Source organism: Cynoglossus semilaevis, chromosome 7 (genome assembly GCF_000523025.1).
Source record: "Cynoglossus semilaevis isolate Cse_v1.0 chromosome 7, Cse_v1.0, whole genome shotgun sequence".
Classification (NCBI taxonomy): domain Eukaryota; kingdom Metazoa; phylum Chordata; class Actinopteri; order Pleuronectiformes; family Cynoglossidae; genus Cynoglossus; species Cynoglossus semilaevis.
This window is the reverse complement of record NC_024313.1, coordinates 11,324,752-11,341,211: the sequence shown is the minus strand read 5'-3', so window position 1 is coordinate 11,341,211 and position 16,460 is coordinate 11,324,752. Positions and strand designations below refer to the sequence as shown.

Below are 16,460 nucleotides of genomic sequence, written 5' to 3'. Positions count from 1 at the left end.
TCCCCCCTGGCTGCCTTGGCACCACCTGAGACAGTCACACAGAGAGCTGAGATCCAGATCCAGATCCAGATCCAGGTCCAGGTCCACCTTCCTGAGGGACCACTCCAGCCGTCCAGTCTCTGTGTGCCTCTTGACCTTCCCCCACCCCCCCTCGCTCCGCCCGGCTTCTGGCTCTTGTTAACCCTCTTCTCTTCTCCCCTCCTCTCTCCCGTGGCACCAGGCGCGGCTCCCCTCCTGTTCCTCCACCCTAAGCATTGCTGAGGTACTTACTGTACGCCCGTCATCTCTCCGCTGGATTTGACTCCCATTCCACACTTTGTTCATTTTGCAGCTTGGCATGTGTGCCTCCTCCCTGCACCTCCTCTCAGCCTGCTCCGCTCCTGCTGTCTCCTTTGTGTGTGTTTTTGTTGTTGTTGTTTTCTTCTGTGGTTGTGTGAATGCCGTGTTGTTGTTGTTGTTGTTGTTGTTGTTGTTGTTGTTGTTGTTGTTGTTGTGTTTCCCTCTAATTTGAACCTGTCCTTGTTCTGGTTCTTGTCTTTGGCCTTGTTCCCACACTCACACACACACACACACACACACACATCTCCATCATTTGCATTTCAACCTCAGGACTGACGTTGAAAGATGCCTGAATTATGTATCTGAATGAACGGGATATTATTAATGCACCAACGTGGAGTGTGTGTGTGTGTGTGTGTGTGTGTGTGTGTGTGATGTTGACCTCAGCACCTTTAACTCAGCTTCTCTTACTCCTGCAGCAGCTTGTAAACAGAACAGGTTTCTTTTAATTGGACGGTAACGAAGAAAGAAGAAAAGCCAAAGTCGCACCATTTTATTTGACATATTTTTTTATATAAATCTGTGGAGAATCAAGTTGATGTTGGTTAGTATTTTAACTTAACACGTCACTGTCGCGCTCTTATTGGTCCAGACTTAAACTTGAACGTGAGACTAAAACCCACGGTGGTCTCGACTTCGACCTGATGGCAACTTTATCTCTGGGTCTTTTCAGCATCTGATGAGTGTGGGTTTTTTTTTGACATTTTTGAATTTCCTTCACTTAATGAATTGTGTTTTTGATGACAGTTTTGAATTTCCTTCACTTAATGAATTGACGTATGTCATCAGAACTGAATGAACTCCAGGATGTGTATGTGTGTGTGTGTGAACCTCTGATGTGTGTATTTGCGTTCAATAACAAGAAGCTAACAGCTAACCGATGCTGTCAGTTGTGTTGAGCAGGCTGGTTGTACATGCATGTGTGTGTGTGTTCATGTGTGTGTGTTGCATGAAGGTGAGTGACTCCCCTTTTTCCCCCCCCCCCCCTCCCCTCAGGCCTCACGGAGAGAATTCAGGGCTCACCTGGATGAGGTCATCACGCTCAAGTCAAGGTACTCTACCTTGGACCAGGTAAAAAAACCCGCCAACCTTCTTCCCATCTCTTGTCTACCAGCATGCAAGGCCACTGGCATCCCACAATGCACCTCACCACATCACTTACACACATACCTGCTGACATAAACAACATGCAGTTTCAGCTCGTGGTCCCTAGTCCAGAAACAATCACCACAAACACAAAGTACTACTAGATGTAGAACTGGTACTGACATTTAATCTTCATCTGGAAAAAACCTGGACAAAAAAGTATTTAGAAAATACTAGCTGAAATGTTATTATTGAACTGTGAATCATTGGGAATAATAATATATAAATATATTCAACAAGTGCTGTTACGTTGAAATGATTTCTGTAGAGTGTGTAACAAAAACAGATGACGATCATGTGTTAATACCAGGATTTTCCTCCATTTTGAAACCAACACATACTGTATATTCTCATGAATATTTGTACAGAGAAGTACTGCGCTTAGGTACGAGACAGTGGGCGAAGAAACCACGTAAACTTAGACTTAAAATCAAAGTAGTTCAGAAGTTGCCGCCTCTCACTAGTTGCTCTTTGTATGACTGTGTTAAGTCGTTAGCAACATTTTTTTCTTTTTCTTCTCATTCTCTCTCTTTAATCCTCTTCCTGTCACTTCCTGTCACCAACCACCCGAACACATGCCATGGTGTGATTTGTGTGTCTGTTGTTGACAGTGTTTGTGTACGCAGACGATGTGACGTTATGTTTGTGTGTATTTGTGTTTGCCTTGTGCATGTGTGTGTGTGTGTAAGGGCAGTAAATAATCCAGAGTCGTCAGGAGTGAATGTTTAATCATGTTGCTGTTGCACAGGCACAGAGGCATTAAATGTCAGAGCAGAAAGAAATCAATCCTCTACCTAATGAAACATCTCCTCATTGGCTTTGGTGCCATATTTGACCACCGCTTGATAACGTCAAAACCAGACATTAGCTTCTGGTTTTGCCACATAGGGAGGAAAACATTATTTAAACAATTAACTCAGTAAATGTCTAAGAAGTCTGAGAAAAGCCAAGGCTTCTTTCCTTTTCTCCTGTCTTCCCTCCCCAGGAGGAAGGAGACTTAGCCACAGGAGTATTGTGTCCTGCTCCTCATACCAACAAGCCGGGCGTTTGAAGTCGTTTTCAGAGCTCATCTGGGGGACAGATAAATCCGACTCTTTTTTGCATAATTTGTCTGACGAGCTCTTTGTTTTCTGCTGAGCTCAGCACTGCAGCGATAGCATCCCATCATTTCCTGGAGCGCCTCCTCTGCTGGTGCGTTATTGGCCCCATCTATTTCCCCTGGGTGGCGTTAAGCTTGTAGGCCACGTGTCTCACTGACCCGGCCACACTCACTATTCTCTGACCGTACACACACACACACACACACACACGCCACCGCCGTCCTATCCACCAGCCCAAGGATCTTCTTGGCAGATCTCCATGACAACCCGCTGTCAGGTTGTTTCCGTGGCAACCATGCGGTTCCTGTGTGTGTGTGTGAAGTTTTTGTCACCTGGCATTGTTACCCATATTTTACTCTCCGTTAGGATTGATGAAGCACAACTTCGTTTAGCAAAGGCTTGTACAGATTACGCTGAATAAATCACAAACTTTTCCACATGTATTTTTACAACTACAATCCTAATCTCCAAAATATATACAAACATTTTTTTATGTTTCCTCCTTTAAGGCTGATCCTGAGCCAGCCTTGGTCAGTTGTTGTGTAGCTTTTACCTACAGTACCAGGTACCTTGACTATAAATGTAGTAGTAAATGTGAAAATCCAAGCAGAGGGTCGCCGCCCTGCAGGTGACACACCACTGTATACTGTTAGGGTCCTGCTCAGTTTTTAATTCATGTTATACAGTATGTTCTGCTCTATCTCCATGCTGTGCCTGTAAAGACCTAATATTTCAATGAGCTGTTGCCCTCTGGTGGAATACTGGGTTAGCGCAGGTTGCTAATCCAAAACTCTGATAAGTTTCATCACATCAACACTGGTACTGACTAGTACCGATACTCCCTCTAGTATATGCCCTTCAAATATATGAACTTTGTGTGTGTGTTTACAGCATGTTTCCTGTGTCTGGTGTGTGTGTGTGTCTGGTACCATCTTCTTGTCTCATGAGCTCATTCTTCTTCTCTCCTCTCACTTGGTTGGTCTCTCAGCAGTACCGGGGGGTGGGCAGCAGAGGGCAGATTAGAAAGGAGTGAGAATGTTGGACGTTGTGCCTTTTTTTTTTTTTTTTTTTTTTCCTCATTGCTACCTGTCTGAAACACCTCCACTCCTGCTCCTGTGACCCGTGCTCCTTACCTCCTACCACACCTCCGTCTGTGTCTCCTCATCTCCATATGCAACCCCCCCTCCACCCCCCACCCTCCCTCTCCTCCTCCTCCACATGGCTCTCTGATGGTATGGTTTCTATGGAGTTATTTCTGCTCCGTCCAGGTCTTGTTTTTCCACCTGTGTCCGTCTCAGTGTCATCACTCCACGCAGCAGGCTGGTGTTGTAGCCGCCCAGGTTCACCGTATGTTCCCGGGTTAATGGTACCTCACTGTGAAAGGGTTCATGGGACACTGCTTCAGAAAGTCAAGTAGAAACCTGTGATTTTCTGTGGTTTGTCAGTGTGTGTGTTCAAAGAAACCAAGCAGGCAGTAGGATACTGACGGGATCCTTTTTAGATTTAGATTTTGTTTTCTTTCTCTGTAATAATCCACCTTTTTTCAGTTTAGTTTTCTCTGTGTTTCACTTCTATATTTTGCATCACAATCGTTCAGTACATTTTAAAATGTTATGCAGGTATGAATGCAAAAAAAAAGGAGACATTTTCCTCCACAGCACCATCACTTCTTTAGGTGTATGATTAAAGCTGTAACACACAAAATATCCCCACAAAAAGATCCATAAAATCATTTAAAGTGAATGAAATCGTTCATTTCTAGGGTTTACAGCCAGGTTTACCTTCTCTTTCCATTTTCTTATTTTTGTAATTTTACTGTTGCTGGCTGAGGTCCTCTAGACCAGCGGTCCCCAAACTTTTTTGCACCACGGACCGACCTTTAGACTGTGGTGGATAAATATAACTGAATAAAACGATAAAAACTGTTTTTTTGACATGTATCAAGTGTGAGTCATGGACAGACGAACAGACGAGAATCCTGTTTTTTTAATTAAAACATCGTTCAGAATCAGATAATAAATGAAACGGAAATAATGTAAGTTCTGTATTCTTTCTGTCCGGCCCAGTACCAATTGATCCACGGACCGGTGCCGGTCCGCAGCCCAGGGATTGGGGACCACTGGTCTAATATCTTCAAATATGAAGTAGTCCCAGTAGGTGGCGGTCATGCAACTAAAGCCCAAATAAATAAGACAGAGGGTGTTAGCAGGGTTAGCTTGGCCTAGCTTTTATAAGTAAACATTTAGGAAGAATTGAGATGATTTTATACATGACTTCAATATATATTAAAGATGTAACAATAAAAAATAAAATAATATCTAAAGTTCATTCCTGATTTACCTGGTTCTAATAACTGATCCTGTTCTGGTCCGTTTTTACGGAGTAACTTATTGTAGGGTGAGACTCCAGCCAGAGTTTGAACCACAGTGCAGTGTGTCTCCACTCTCTCTGTTCATCACTCTTCTGCTGCTGGTCCTCTTCTGTCAGGGTTGCCTGTAGTGGATGCTTGTCTGTCCGTCTGTCTGTCTCTGTCCGTGTCTGTCTGTCCGTCCGTCCCATCGTCCTCCTGTGAGTCTCGTCCTGTCTGTCCTGTCTGTCCTGTCTGTCTGTGGTGTTGTTGCCGTTGCCGGGACAGATGCACTGATGCCTATGATTCAATGCTTTATCTCCACTAGCTCCAGTGTAGGTTGGAGGGGCTTAAAGATGATCGCAGGAGGACCTTCAGCTCTCGAGTAACTATCCCGCCCCCTCCTCTCCTCCCCCTCTTACCCCCACCTGTCCTACCCTCCACCAAGGAGTGCGCAAAATAAACACACACACCCCCACTCTCTGTGTCCTTACCCTGTGGTCCTGGCTTGCGTAGCTCTCTCTCTCTCTCTCTCTCTTCAGCCTTTCCTTCCTGTGTTTTTTTCATCTTTAATCTGTCTCTTGTCCACTCTCCTGACTTTGTCTTGTCTCTGTCTCTCATATTCACATATTCCTGTCTTCCTGTTGTCCATTTTCTCTGTCTGTCTGTCCGTCTGTCTGTCTTCCTCGTCTCTGTTCTCTGTTTCTGTCTCCCTCTCTGAAGGAGAACTTCAGTTGATTTTAACGTAAGGCTCTGTTGTTAGATGTCCGTGTGCCGACGTGTACGTCAGCAGCTACAGTCATCTGTCTGGTTGTGAACGCAGTAAGAAAAACAAAAAATGTCCTTACCAGTGCAATGCAACATGAACTATCACTGATGACAAGACACCTGTGTGTATGTTTACTCCTGTAACCATGAAACAGGGATTCAGTTCAGAAATAAAATACACTTTTATTAGCATTGAGGCTATTGCCTAGCATTTCAAGCTAACAGCAGCAGTTAACGTAATGTAGCTCAGTTTTATGGTAGTGTGAGTTTGGTCTAGGCTGCATTCAGTCACTAATCCTGCAGCTTTTACGGGCAGTTAGTATTATAGAGTGAATGATCGCCCCCTGCTGGTGCTGCCCTTTAATATAAGCTTAAATGACCTGCTCTGGAGAGGTGCAGTGTTAAACTTTCACACCAGACCAGTGTGAATTCACAGATTCACAGTTGTTTGTTGTGAAGAAACTATTCATGTTGCGATGCACTTGTACTGATATTTTGAGACGATCTGAAGCCAAAAGGCTGCATTCACAACCATCAGAAAGTTTGGACCATGCGTTCTCCGACTTGACCTTTGACCACAGGACTCATGGCCTCCAACAACAGATTTCTGTGTTGACATTGACCGGAGTTCTCCTTGAACACGCCCTGCTTCCAGTAGCTGAACGTGTCTGGTGGTGTGCTGGATGTCTGTTAGTTGATGCCATCTGACCACCGTGTTGGTCTTTGTCGTCTCTTTGTCTTTTTTCTTACTGTCGCTGTGTCTGGGCTCTGTAGTTTAGTGAAGTCCGTCTAGTCCGTGCTTCATGTCTTACTTTTCGTTCTGGCCTGTGGGACTCCATCGTGCTGATCTTCATCCTCCCAGACGTCACTGTTCTCTCCTACCTGTCCAACCAAATCTCATCATCATCTTCTTCCTCCCACTGCCTCTGTCCATCTGTCCAGCCCTCCATCCGTATCCCACCATCCTCCGTCCCTGTCCGACCACCTGTCATCTCCCACAACTTCACCTTGGCTGTTTGGTGCCCAGTGGTGTCACAGTATTAGTCTAGTCGTGCTGGCGATGAGGGGAGCGGGGGGTCTGGGGGGGTAGAGAGACCTTCACCTTCACCACGGGGGTTTTGGTTCTCCATACGCCACACACTGCCCACAACCCAACTCATTTATGTCCAGGTTGGAGAAAAAATCAGTAAGTTTTTTTAAAAGTTAGGAAGTATTGAAGGAGCTGAGAGAGAAGTGGGAGATGAATCAGGAGGAGGCAGAGAAAAGTGCTACAAAAACAAAGAAAACATCAGTAAAGTCAATCAACGGGTACGAAAATGAACAAAGTGAACCACAAAATGTGACACTTCTGCTCCAAAACACGTGGAGCCGATACTGCTGTTAGCTCAGGTTCAAAGATAACACAGTATTTAGTTAAAGGTCCAGAAACTTCACAGTGACTGTGGAGGGCTGGCTTTAAAGGTTCATTCTGTGTTCTCCTTCAGTTTCCCCAAAGTCCCCTAAGTGTTCATAATTAATAATGAGTCGTAACGATTTGAACAAATTAATTCAAATATTTTATTTAAAACAGAGACGTTTGAACATAAGCTGCTAAAAGTGAAACAAAATCTAAAGCCTAGTCTCAGAGTTAGCCTAAGAAAACAGTTGCTGCGTTACGTTCCAGACCTTCATCAGAAGCTCTTTCTCAGTATTGTTTTATTGCATTTTACATGCATTAAATTAAAGAACTATTTTTATCATATTTATCTTTAAAAAGATCTTAAATGTATGAAACTCTGCTGGTGCTGCTTTCAAAATTTGGGGATTTGTGAAACTCAGATCAGCTCCACTCTCCTTCCTTCCTTTTCCTCAGATTATGTACAGTTAGCTCAGTCTGTTAGCCTCCACGTAGCATCAGTGATTCCCACAGAACCCTCACGTCTTCTGCACCACATCTGAACAGCCACGTCCTCCGCTACGACACCGCATCCCCTCCACATTTGATGTCGACACCGTAGCGCAGTTGAAACATCTGTGACGACCTCTGTATGTTGTTGCCTTTGTCCACTCCAAACTGTCAACACACATCTATTTACCTGCTGTTCTATCAAATCTCAGGGCAGTGTGACATGTGTAGTGTACTCCTAACTCTGACCTCCACCTCTACTGTGACGCTGTAGCTCTGTAACGTAAGCAGTGATAATTGTGATCATTGCGATGCAGGAGATGCAGCCATCTCCCAGCAGCAGGACAAAGTGCACAGTGTAGTGTGACACTGCTCTTGCACAGTGCTTTTTTTTTTCTTACTGTTGCATAAACATCTTTTTTTTCATCTCCAGCATGTCGAAAAAAAAAAAAGAGTCGCCTGGTTTGTCTCAAATTACCGCTGCCTCTGTCTTTTTTCCTCCTCCTCCTCCTCCTCTTCTTCCTCTCTTTTCTCTCGCTGCCCTTTGTCTCTCGCTCTCAATCGCTCCTCTCCATCTCAAGGTGCAGTCACGATGCAGCAGCAAAGAAAATATCCTAAGATCAAGTGAGTACTAAGCCCCAGATTCAAAGGCCTACGCTCCGTGTGTGTGTGCACGCGTGTGCGTGTGTGTCACATCTGCATCTCACCACGTGTCCTCCAGAAATAGACTTCAAACAAGCATGTGATGTGACAGTGCAGGTCTGGTTCATGTGTGACTGCTGCGGTTTGTTTGCATGCTCTTTGTGTGTGTGTGTGTGTGTGTTGTTTTGCCAGAGGTTGTTAAGCCTCATGTTAAACATCAGAATATGCTGTTGAAGCACAAGTGTATGTTTAAAGGAGAAGAAATTGGGTCAGGGAGAAAATCAAAGCTCAGAGTCTGTTCTTGGCAGAGAAGCAGTGGGAGAGCGAGGCAGAGAAAGACAGAGAGGGAGAGAGAGCGAGGGGGGATTACACATTAGTTACACCTTGCTTTCTTCCTTTTACCTTTGGATTATTAGACATATATTATTAGACCAACATGGCTGCCAGAACAACTGCACCCTCCGCAGGCCTTCTGTGAACCAGCAGGACTAATTCAGTTCAATCCTGGTTGAGGACAGAATTAGCTCTTCTACAAGGCGAGGAATTAAAACATCAGACCCTGATGATCTTTACCTTAAAAACAGAATCATGGAAACAGGTTTCAACAACCCCCAGAATTCTACAAATACAGAAAAAAAAACTCTGCAGCAGGAAGACAATTTAAAGCTTCTTTAATTTTATAGTTCCAGGTTGGTTTGCAGTTTACTTACTCAGTATGAAGTCTTGGCCTGTTTAGTTAAACAAAACACTTACATGTGCGCAGGAATTGATGAAAGACATCTTCTGCCACCTAGTGGAATAGTATTCTGCCTGTCACTGCCTCACAGACAAACCAAGACATGTTATTTGCAGTAAATAAATTAAATGAAATTAAATAATAATACACTTCACCCGACGATGTCTCCCAGGATTTGTCGACTGAGGCCGCAGTAATGGAACAAGTATCATTAAAAACATGCAGGACAATAAGTAGTGTTGAAATCTGAGTGGGATCAAGACAGAGGTCCAAAACCTGAAGACAGTGGACAGGTGTTGGACCTCTCTGGTGACGTCAGTCCTAACGTCTCCCGTCTCGTTCAGGTCACAGTGCAGTGGACATCACCAAGGTGGCCCGAAGACACCGCATGTCCCCGTTCCCCCTCACCTCCATGGACAAGGCCTTCATCACTGTGCTGGAGATGACCGCCGTCCTGGGCACCGAGATCATTAACTACAGAGGTGAGTCAACAGGCACACCTCTGGGAGAGCGCTCCCTGCTGACCGCCGTCTCATCGCGTTCGTCATCTGCAATTTACCATCCTGTTAAATGTGCTGACATCGGCGGCCGAGCTCACTGAAGCGTTGACGTGTTAAAGCCTTCAGATCGATGCAGGCTGCGTGTTCACGTGACAGTCTCTGGCGTCCACCGATGGACACCTTCCTGAGTCAGCAGCTGATGTCTGCAGGTCACAGTGTCAGTCACACGGACCATCGACTCACGCAGCGGTGGAGCCCACGGATGGTCCTGACTGCTGGAGCACCAAGATACAAAAACACGAGCTGTACCTGGAACACAGACCACGGCATGAGTTCCTTGAAATTAAACAGTGATGCAGACATTCTAACTTTATTATGATTATTATTATTATTATTATTATTATTATTAACAGAAAACAGATTTCACAGTTATATAAAACATGTGGTGGTGATAATAATGATGATGTTGTTACGGTGGCAGCTGCAGGAACACTCCTGTTCTCCTCTCATACTGAGCTGCATAATTTACGCCGCTCGTGTGCTGTACATACACAGTATGCCTGTGTGGGTGACAGTAATACGTGTGTTGTTTTCCTTCAGATGGTTGATATCAAAGCTTAGATCTTCATATTAACACCCACATAATCACAGCACCGAGGCTCACAGCAACACTATATATAGCTACCACAGCAGCCTGGGGTATTTTAGTGGCTGCTTCTCTCTCCTCCACCCACTCTACTACTGTCTGTTTCTGCCTTTACCTCCTTTAAACTGAAGTCTGCAGAAATGGTAGCCAAGTGTTTTTTATTCGTTCAGATGTCTCCAGGTCAGAGGTTGAAAACTTCGTTTTTATAGGTCTACCTTAGTTTTTGTCAAATTAGCCCAAACTATCTTACTATCTGAGGCCGAGGCCACACAAACATCGCACATCTCACTTTGAGCCACTTGGTGGTGATGTTGTACCGTCTTCAATTATAGACTGAATAATTCACTGATCATTGATCATTCCTCTGTCCCTGCAGATGGGATGGGTCGAGTCCTGGCTCAGGACGTTTATGCCAAAGACAACCTGCCACCCTTTCCTGCCTCTGTAAAGGACGGTTACGCTGTGAGAGGTAAGTCACATCTAATTAACGAATAATTGGACTCAATTTCTGCTATTTTTATACAGCATACATTTCAGTTTTTTTGGCTAAGTAGCTAAGTTGAGGGCTGATGAGTCTTGGTCTTTTGACTATCAATAATTTATAAATTTTGGTGAAAAAATGTTATTCCTAATGTAACATTTTTTGTCTGGTGAAAAAATGTTATTCCTAATGTAACTAACTTTAAGTGATGTAAAAGATTTTAATGTAAATGATAATAATAATTTATTGTAATTAATCAAACGTAAATGATACAAATATTTAGTCTGCGTAATAATAATTTATTGTAATTAATCAAAATTAATCCTGATTATTCAAGATAATTCCAACTTTTTTTTTTGTTCTTGTCCTTAACCATATGAGTCAGTCCTCAGTCCCTCACAGTCCATTTGACAACTGTGTCCTTGAGTCCTGGACATAAACATGTCTGACAAACTACTTCCTGTTTCAGCGGCTGACGGCCCGGGCGACCGCTTCATCATCGGAGAATCCCAGGCTGGAGAGCAGGTTTGTGTCCACGCTGACGTGTTTAATATCAAATGTTTGTGGTGTTCCTGGTGTCGTTCACCTTGTGGTTTTCTCCCCTCTCTGTTCAGCCCACTCACACAGTGATGCCTGGTCAGGTGATGAGGGTGACGACGGGTGCTCCCATCCCCTGTGGGGCTGACGCTGTAGTGCAGGTGGAGGACACCGAGCTCCTCCGTGAGTCTGAAGACGTAAGTGTGCGTTTTTACCCAACACACACAGACCGTTAAAATATGAGGTTTGTCCCCACACTGTGGAGTAGTGAGATTTAAAGGGACAGTGCACAGTGTCCCCTCTGGTCTCTCCTGAACCTGAGACAGACTCAGACGGACCTGACGGACGGTTTGTCTTTCAGGGCACAGAGGAGCTGGAGGTACGAATCCTAGTACAGGCTCGTCCAGGACAGGACATCAGGTTGGTGATGTCAACTATGGTGGACAAAGACTTATAACAGGAAGACACACTCCTGGTAGTATTTTAAAGTTCTTGGGCCTTTTGGGAACCTCAATAACTTTTTAAAATGTTCCACAGGCCCATTGGTCACGACATCAAACGTGGGGAGTGCGTGCTGGCTAAGGGCACCCACATGGGTCCCTCTGAAATTGGTCTCCTGGCCACAGTTGGAGTCACAGAGGTGGAGGTCCAGAAATTCCCTGTGGTCGCCGTCATGTCCACAGGAAATGAGGTCAGAAAAGATGGAACCTCCATTTTATTACCAAGTTTTGAGTGCGGCCCACTGTCACTTCCTGTACAGGTTTTTGGACGGGAGCTTCGGAGTTGTTTAATAAAATTGTATTTACCGACTGATTTCTCCTCCTGCTCCGTCACAGCTGCTTAACCCAGAAGACGACCTCCATCCTGGGAAGATCAGGGACAGCAATCGCTCCACCTTGCTGGCCACCATCCAGGAGCACGGTTACCCTACCATCAACCTGGGCATCGTGGGAGACAAGTATGGCTTTACATCCTCCAAACAGTCTTCATCCCTCATCTCCGCTTTTTTTTTTTAGCCCGGCTGCTAATTTTAAACCTACTCCTGACGTTTGCTCCTCTGTGAGTTTCTGACCAATGTGTGTGCGTGCGTGTGTGCTCCCATCAGCCCCGATGACCTGCTCAACGCTCTGAATGAAGGCATCAGCCGTGCTGACGTCATCATCACCTCAGGAGGTGTGTCCATGGGAGAGAAGGTGAGTGACAGGAGAAGATCCCAATGCCTTTATTTCTTGTTCTGTGTTTTACTGCTATCTTGTGTCCAAAAGTGGTTTCACGTCTGACTTTCAAGATTAAAGATTAAAGAGTACCTGCATCCATTTAAAACTGAGATACTTTCAAGATTAAAGATTAAAGAGGAGTACCTGCATCCATTTAAAACTGAGAAGAGATATGAGGAAGAAAAACTCTCAAGAAAGTCAATACTCACTCATACATGTATTTATGTAACTGTTTATAATTATATAAATGATTCATGTGTAAATGATAGATTCTAATAAACTTTGTTGGTGCTGTCGTTGTCAGGACTACCTGAAGCAGGTGATGGACATCGACCTTCACGCTCAGATCCACTTTGGTCGTGTCTTCATGAAACCAGGGTAAGAAAAGAAAAAAAATCACACAGGTATAAAAAATAAAAATGAAATCCCAAACCAATCCTGCTGTGCGTTATCTGTCTTTCAGTCTCCCAACAACATTCGCCACCTTGGACATAGACGGTGCTCGCAAACTAATCTTTGCCCTCCCAGGTAGTGTGTGAAGTTGAGAGAAAGAGGGATTTACTCAGCCAACACTGAAGAGATGTTACTCATATATTGTCCTCCCTTTGCCTCCCCCCCATCTATCTCCCCCTGTCCGTCTGTCCTAGGAAACCCCGTGTCCGCTGTTGTCACCTGCAATCTTTTCGTCATCCCTGCCTTAAGGAAGATGCAGGGCATTTTGGACCCTAGGCCTACCATCATCAAAGCGAGGGTAGGATGTAAAGGGTCGTCCGAGACGCCGAGTCGTCGCTCGGTCTGACTGGTGTTTAAGGACCAGGCGCAAGATGCTTTATAGTTGTACTAGCTATCTCTTGGGAAAGTAAGTTTCAGCCTCCGGGAGGCACAGAGGCTGAGGCTGGAGTGAGACTCAACACTGGAGAAAAAGCAGAGAATTAAAGTTCAGTATAATGATGTTTAGATGTGGTCAGAAATATTTTGAGAAATGTCCAACAGGAAAGATGAAGTGTTCTCCTTCACACCAGTCAAGTTAAATAAATAAAAAAATCCTCTGGTCTCCTGCCACGGTGGTTCCCATCCAGAGTTTTCTGCTACATCACTCGCTGTTATGAAGCAGTTAGAAATATTACTGTCACTTAGTGCTGGGACCGATGGCTTCAAAGACACAGACCAAGCCAAATCATCTCTGCTCAGCAGATGGAACCAGACGCAGGTCAAGACGCGCTCGCTGAAAATCTCTCTCTGTTTGCCAGCGTCATTGGTCGAGCTGCTCCGCTGCTCTCTCTCTGTTTGCCGTTCTGTCTGGTTACTGCCGTTATTTATGTCCTGGCCACGACAGGATGATGGCTTTTTCTTTTTTTCTTTTTTTAAAGAAGTTTGCATTTTCTGGTGCCGTTATTTATGTCCTGGCGACGACAGGATGATGGCTTTTTTTTTTTTTTTTTGTTGTTGTTATTTTTAAAGAAGTTTGCATTTTCTGGAAGGCGGTGAATCCTCCAAGTAAAGTCTGTCTTTATCCAAATATTTCTGGGTTCAAGTATGGCAGAAACACACTGAACCTTCAGTTTGGCTGAGCAGGCGCAGCCAGAAACCACCTTTGTGGAAATCATTCAGTAATGAGCCAACATTAGCATGTGTTTATGTTTGATGACACCCGTAGTCACAGTCTCTGCCTCCATCGTTTTTGTATTTAGAGGCAGAAATACAAGACAACAGTCTCAGTACAGTCAGAGCAGCTGTTGACGCTGAGTTTATAAATATCAATACTAATAATGGCAGTGGTTCGAGTCCTGTTTGATAGAAAAACTTCCACCAAGCTCAGGCTAATGTTAGTCTGAACGACAGGGAGCTCCTGTTTTACTACGTCAGTGTGATTCAAGCTCAGCATTTCTGTTTTGTTTTTGTCTTTTTTCATTCACCAGTTGTCTTGTGATGTGAAGTTGGACCCTCGCCCTGAATACCACCGCTGCATTCTGACATGGCATCACCAGGAACCTCTGCCGTGGGCACAGAGCACAGGTACAGCCGTCAGGGCCTCGGAACAATCCTCCTTAAAACCACGTTTGAATTTCAACATTTCATTACTTTGTCTCAGTGATGAAACGGCACAGATTTGTTTTTGTTTTTTTCCTTAGTTCAATGAGAATTACAGTTTTATTGACATTACAGTGTTCAAGGGGGAAGGTCATGGGTTCGATGCTCCTTCTCTCTGTAATAAGTTTCAATAATTTCTCTCCATTTTCCTCCCACAGTTCAAAATGTAGGATTAGGTTAATCGTTCACGCTGACGTGGTGTGAATTTGAGTGTGAATAGTCGAAGTGTGAACTGTTAGGTTTGTCTGCAGCCTCTCTGTGACCTGAAAAGATGAGTGAATGTCAATGGAAGCCAGTTGTTTTAATGCAGACCGATGCAGAAAAGGTGCTGCGGTCAGGTGTCCTAAAAAAAGGAGAGTTAAAGCACGTGATCGTAATTAGTATACTGTACATCCTGATGTGGTACAAATATGCACTCTGAGGTAGGATTGTAGTACAAGTTTGTGGTTTCTGTGAAGGTTGTGTTTTTATTGTCTGATGTTGAGTGTTTCCTCCTCCTGCTGCAGGGAACCAGGTGAGCAGCAGGCTGATGAGTATGCGCAGTGCGAACGGGCTCCTGATGCTACCTCCCAAAACAGAGCAATACGTGGAGCTGCACAAGGGCGAGGTGGTCGATGTCATGGTCATCGGCCGGCTATGATGTAATCACAGGGGGACGCAGAGGTGGCGTCATATAGCGCGGGTCGGAATGGGTGGTTCACGGTGCATGTCCACATATCATTGACTATTCTGTAATATGCAACGGCACAGCTAGTTTTTATTGATTTGGATAACGTTGAGGTATAGTCAACATCTTGATCACAACCTAGGTACATATGAGAAAAATTAATTTAAAAAGATTATAGTATTTCAAACAAAGAAAATATAACTTTTAATGAAAAAAACAAATTATAAAAAGAGATTTATTCTGTAATATATTATTATGATTATTCTTATTATTATTATCATTATTCTTCTTATTATCATTATTATATTAAGGCAACTTTGTTCCTTTCATTGCAATTGCTTTGTGTGTTCAATGCTAGACCTTATCTATAGCAGTAGCATTTTAATAGACAGATGTAGGTGCCTGCCAGGACAAAAAAAGACAATTATTATTTTCTCATCTTTAGTGGAAAAAAATAATCTGCTTTTTTGAAAAATGAAGACAAAAACACTGAGGAAGACTCCAGATTTCCCATGGTGCTCAGCTGGGAGGAAGAAGCACTTCCTCTTTTGAGCAGCCACCGAGGTGACGCTTCTGTTTTTCTCTCATTAGTATGCATCATAATGGCTTCACAAAGAGCTTTGCTTGTTGTTTATCTTGTGAGTCTTGTTTATGTGCGCAGTGCCAAATGCCTGGGCAGGGAAAGGTGATGTTGGGAGAGCCAGATGGGGGGGAGGGGGGGGACATGCCCCAGTCAGCCCAGACCCTGAAGCTTCCTTATATTTACCGTTACCGGGTGTAAACTCTGCCCCAAGCCCTCCCCCCAGGGGCGAGCCAAACCTGGGGAAAATAATCTTTTATTTGATCAACTATTTAAGAGGTAATTTAAAAAAAACACACACAGAGAAAAGAAGCAGCTTCTTTAAGTGCTGACAGCCTTTTTAACCAACTTCACAAAAAATGTACAGAAAAAAAAAAAACCAAGAACCATATTGTACAGATATATGTGACCAGCACTCCTAAGGAAATTATTAAGCAATGAGGAGACATTGAACAACGCTGTACTATAACATTTTCTGTAATGATATGAAACTGATGAAAGAGACTAAGATAATAAAAATCCTTGATGATTATGTAAAAAAAAACATTCTTGTTGGGTTTCTTTTTTTAATAAAATTTGTGTCAAGCAAAAGCAGTGACTTTCTTCTTTGGTACGTACGACTCTGAATTGGTGACCAGTGGCGTCATACTAAAGGTGCGTTCCATTTGTACATTACAAACTTGAATTCCAGAGGTGGCAGATGTGACATTTATCTTCCTGCTTATAGAAACTCGGAGGAACCAGAGTTCACAACGAGGACCTGCTCCCTGTATCGACT

At 44.0% G+C, this 16,460-nt stretch overlaps 1 protein-coding gene across 7 annotated transcripts in view; it reads left to right on the top strand.

Moving 5' to 3' along the window:
- Positions 1-16,226, top strand: part of gphnb (gephyrin b) — a 78,177-nt gene extending 61,951 nt beyond the window's left edge. For 3 of the 7 annotated variants that reach the window (XM_025056933.1, XM_008313397.3, XM_017033804.2), the window contains exons 9-25: positions 221-262; positions 1,336-1,410; positions 5,261-5,317; positions 8,167-8,209; positions 9,308-9,445; positions 10,486-10,578; positions 11,060-11,115; positions 11,205-11,324; positions 11,489-11,547; positions 11,665-11,818; positions 11,964-12,085; positions 12,233-12,320; positions 12,649-12,722; positions 12,808-12,875; positions 12,992-13,095; positions 14,264-14,360; positions 14,942-16,226. In XM_025056933.1, coding sequence (XP_024912701.1) covers positions 221-262; positions 1,336-1,410; positions 5,261-5,317; positions 8,167-8,209; positions 9,308-9,445; positions 10,486-10,578; positions 11,060-11,115; positions 11,205-11,324; positions 11,489-11,547; positions 11,665-11,818; positions 11,964-12,085; positions 12,233-12,320; positions 12,649-12,722; positions 12,808-12,875; positions 12,992-13,095; positions 14,264-14,360; positions 14,942-15,075 — 1,524 coding nt within the window. In that variant the 3' untranslated portion in view covers positions 15,076-16,226. The remainder of the gene's footprint in view (positions 1-220; positions 263-1,335; positions 1,411-5,260; positions 5,318-8,166; positions 8,210-9,307; positions 9,446-10,485; positions 10,579-11,059; positions 11,116-11,204; positions 11,325-11,488; positions 11,548-11,664; positions 11,819-11,963; positions 12,086-12,232; positions 12,321-12,648; positions 12,723-12,807; positions 12,876-12,991; positions 13,096-14,263; positions 14,361-14,941) is intronic. The other 4 variants (XM_008313398.3, XM_008313399.3, XM_017033800.2 and 1 more) reach the window with 4 other exon arrangements.
- The last annotated feature ends 234 nt before the right edge of the window (positions 16,227-16,460 follow it).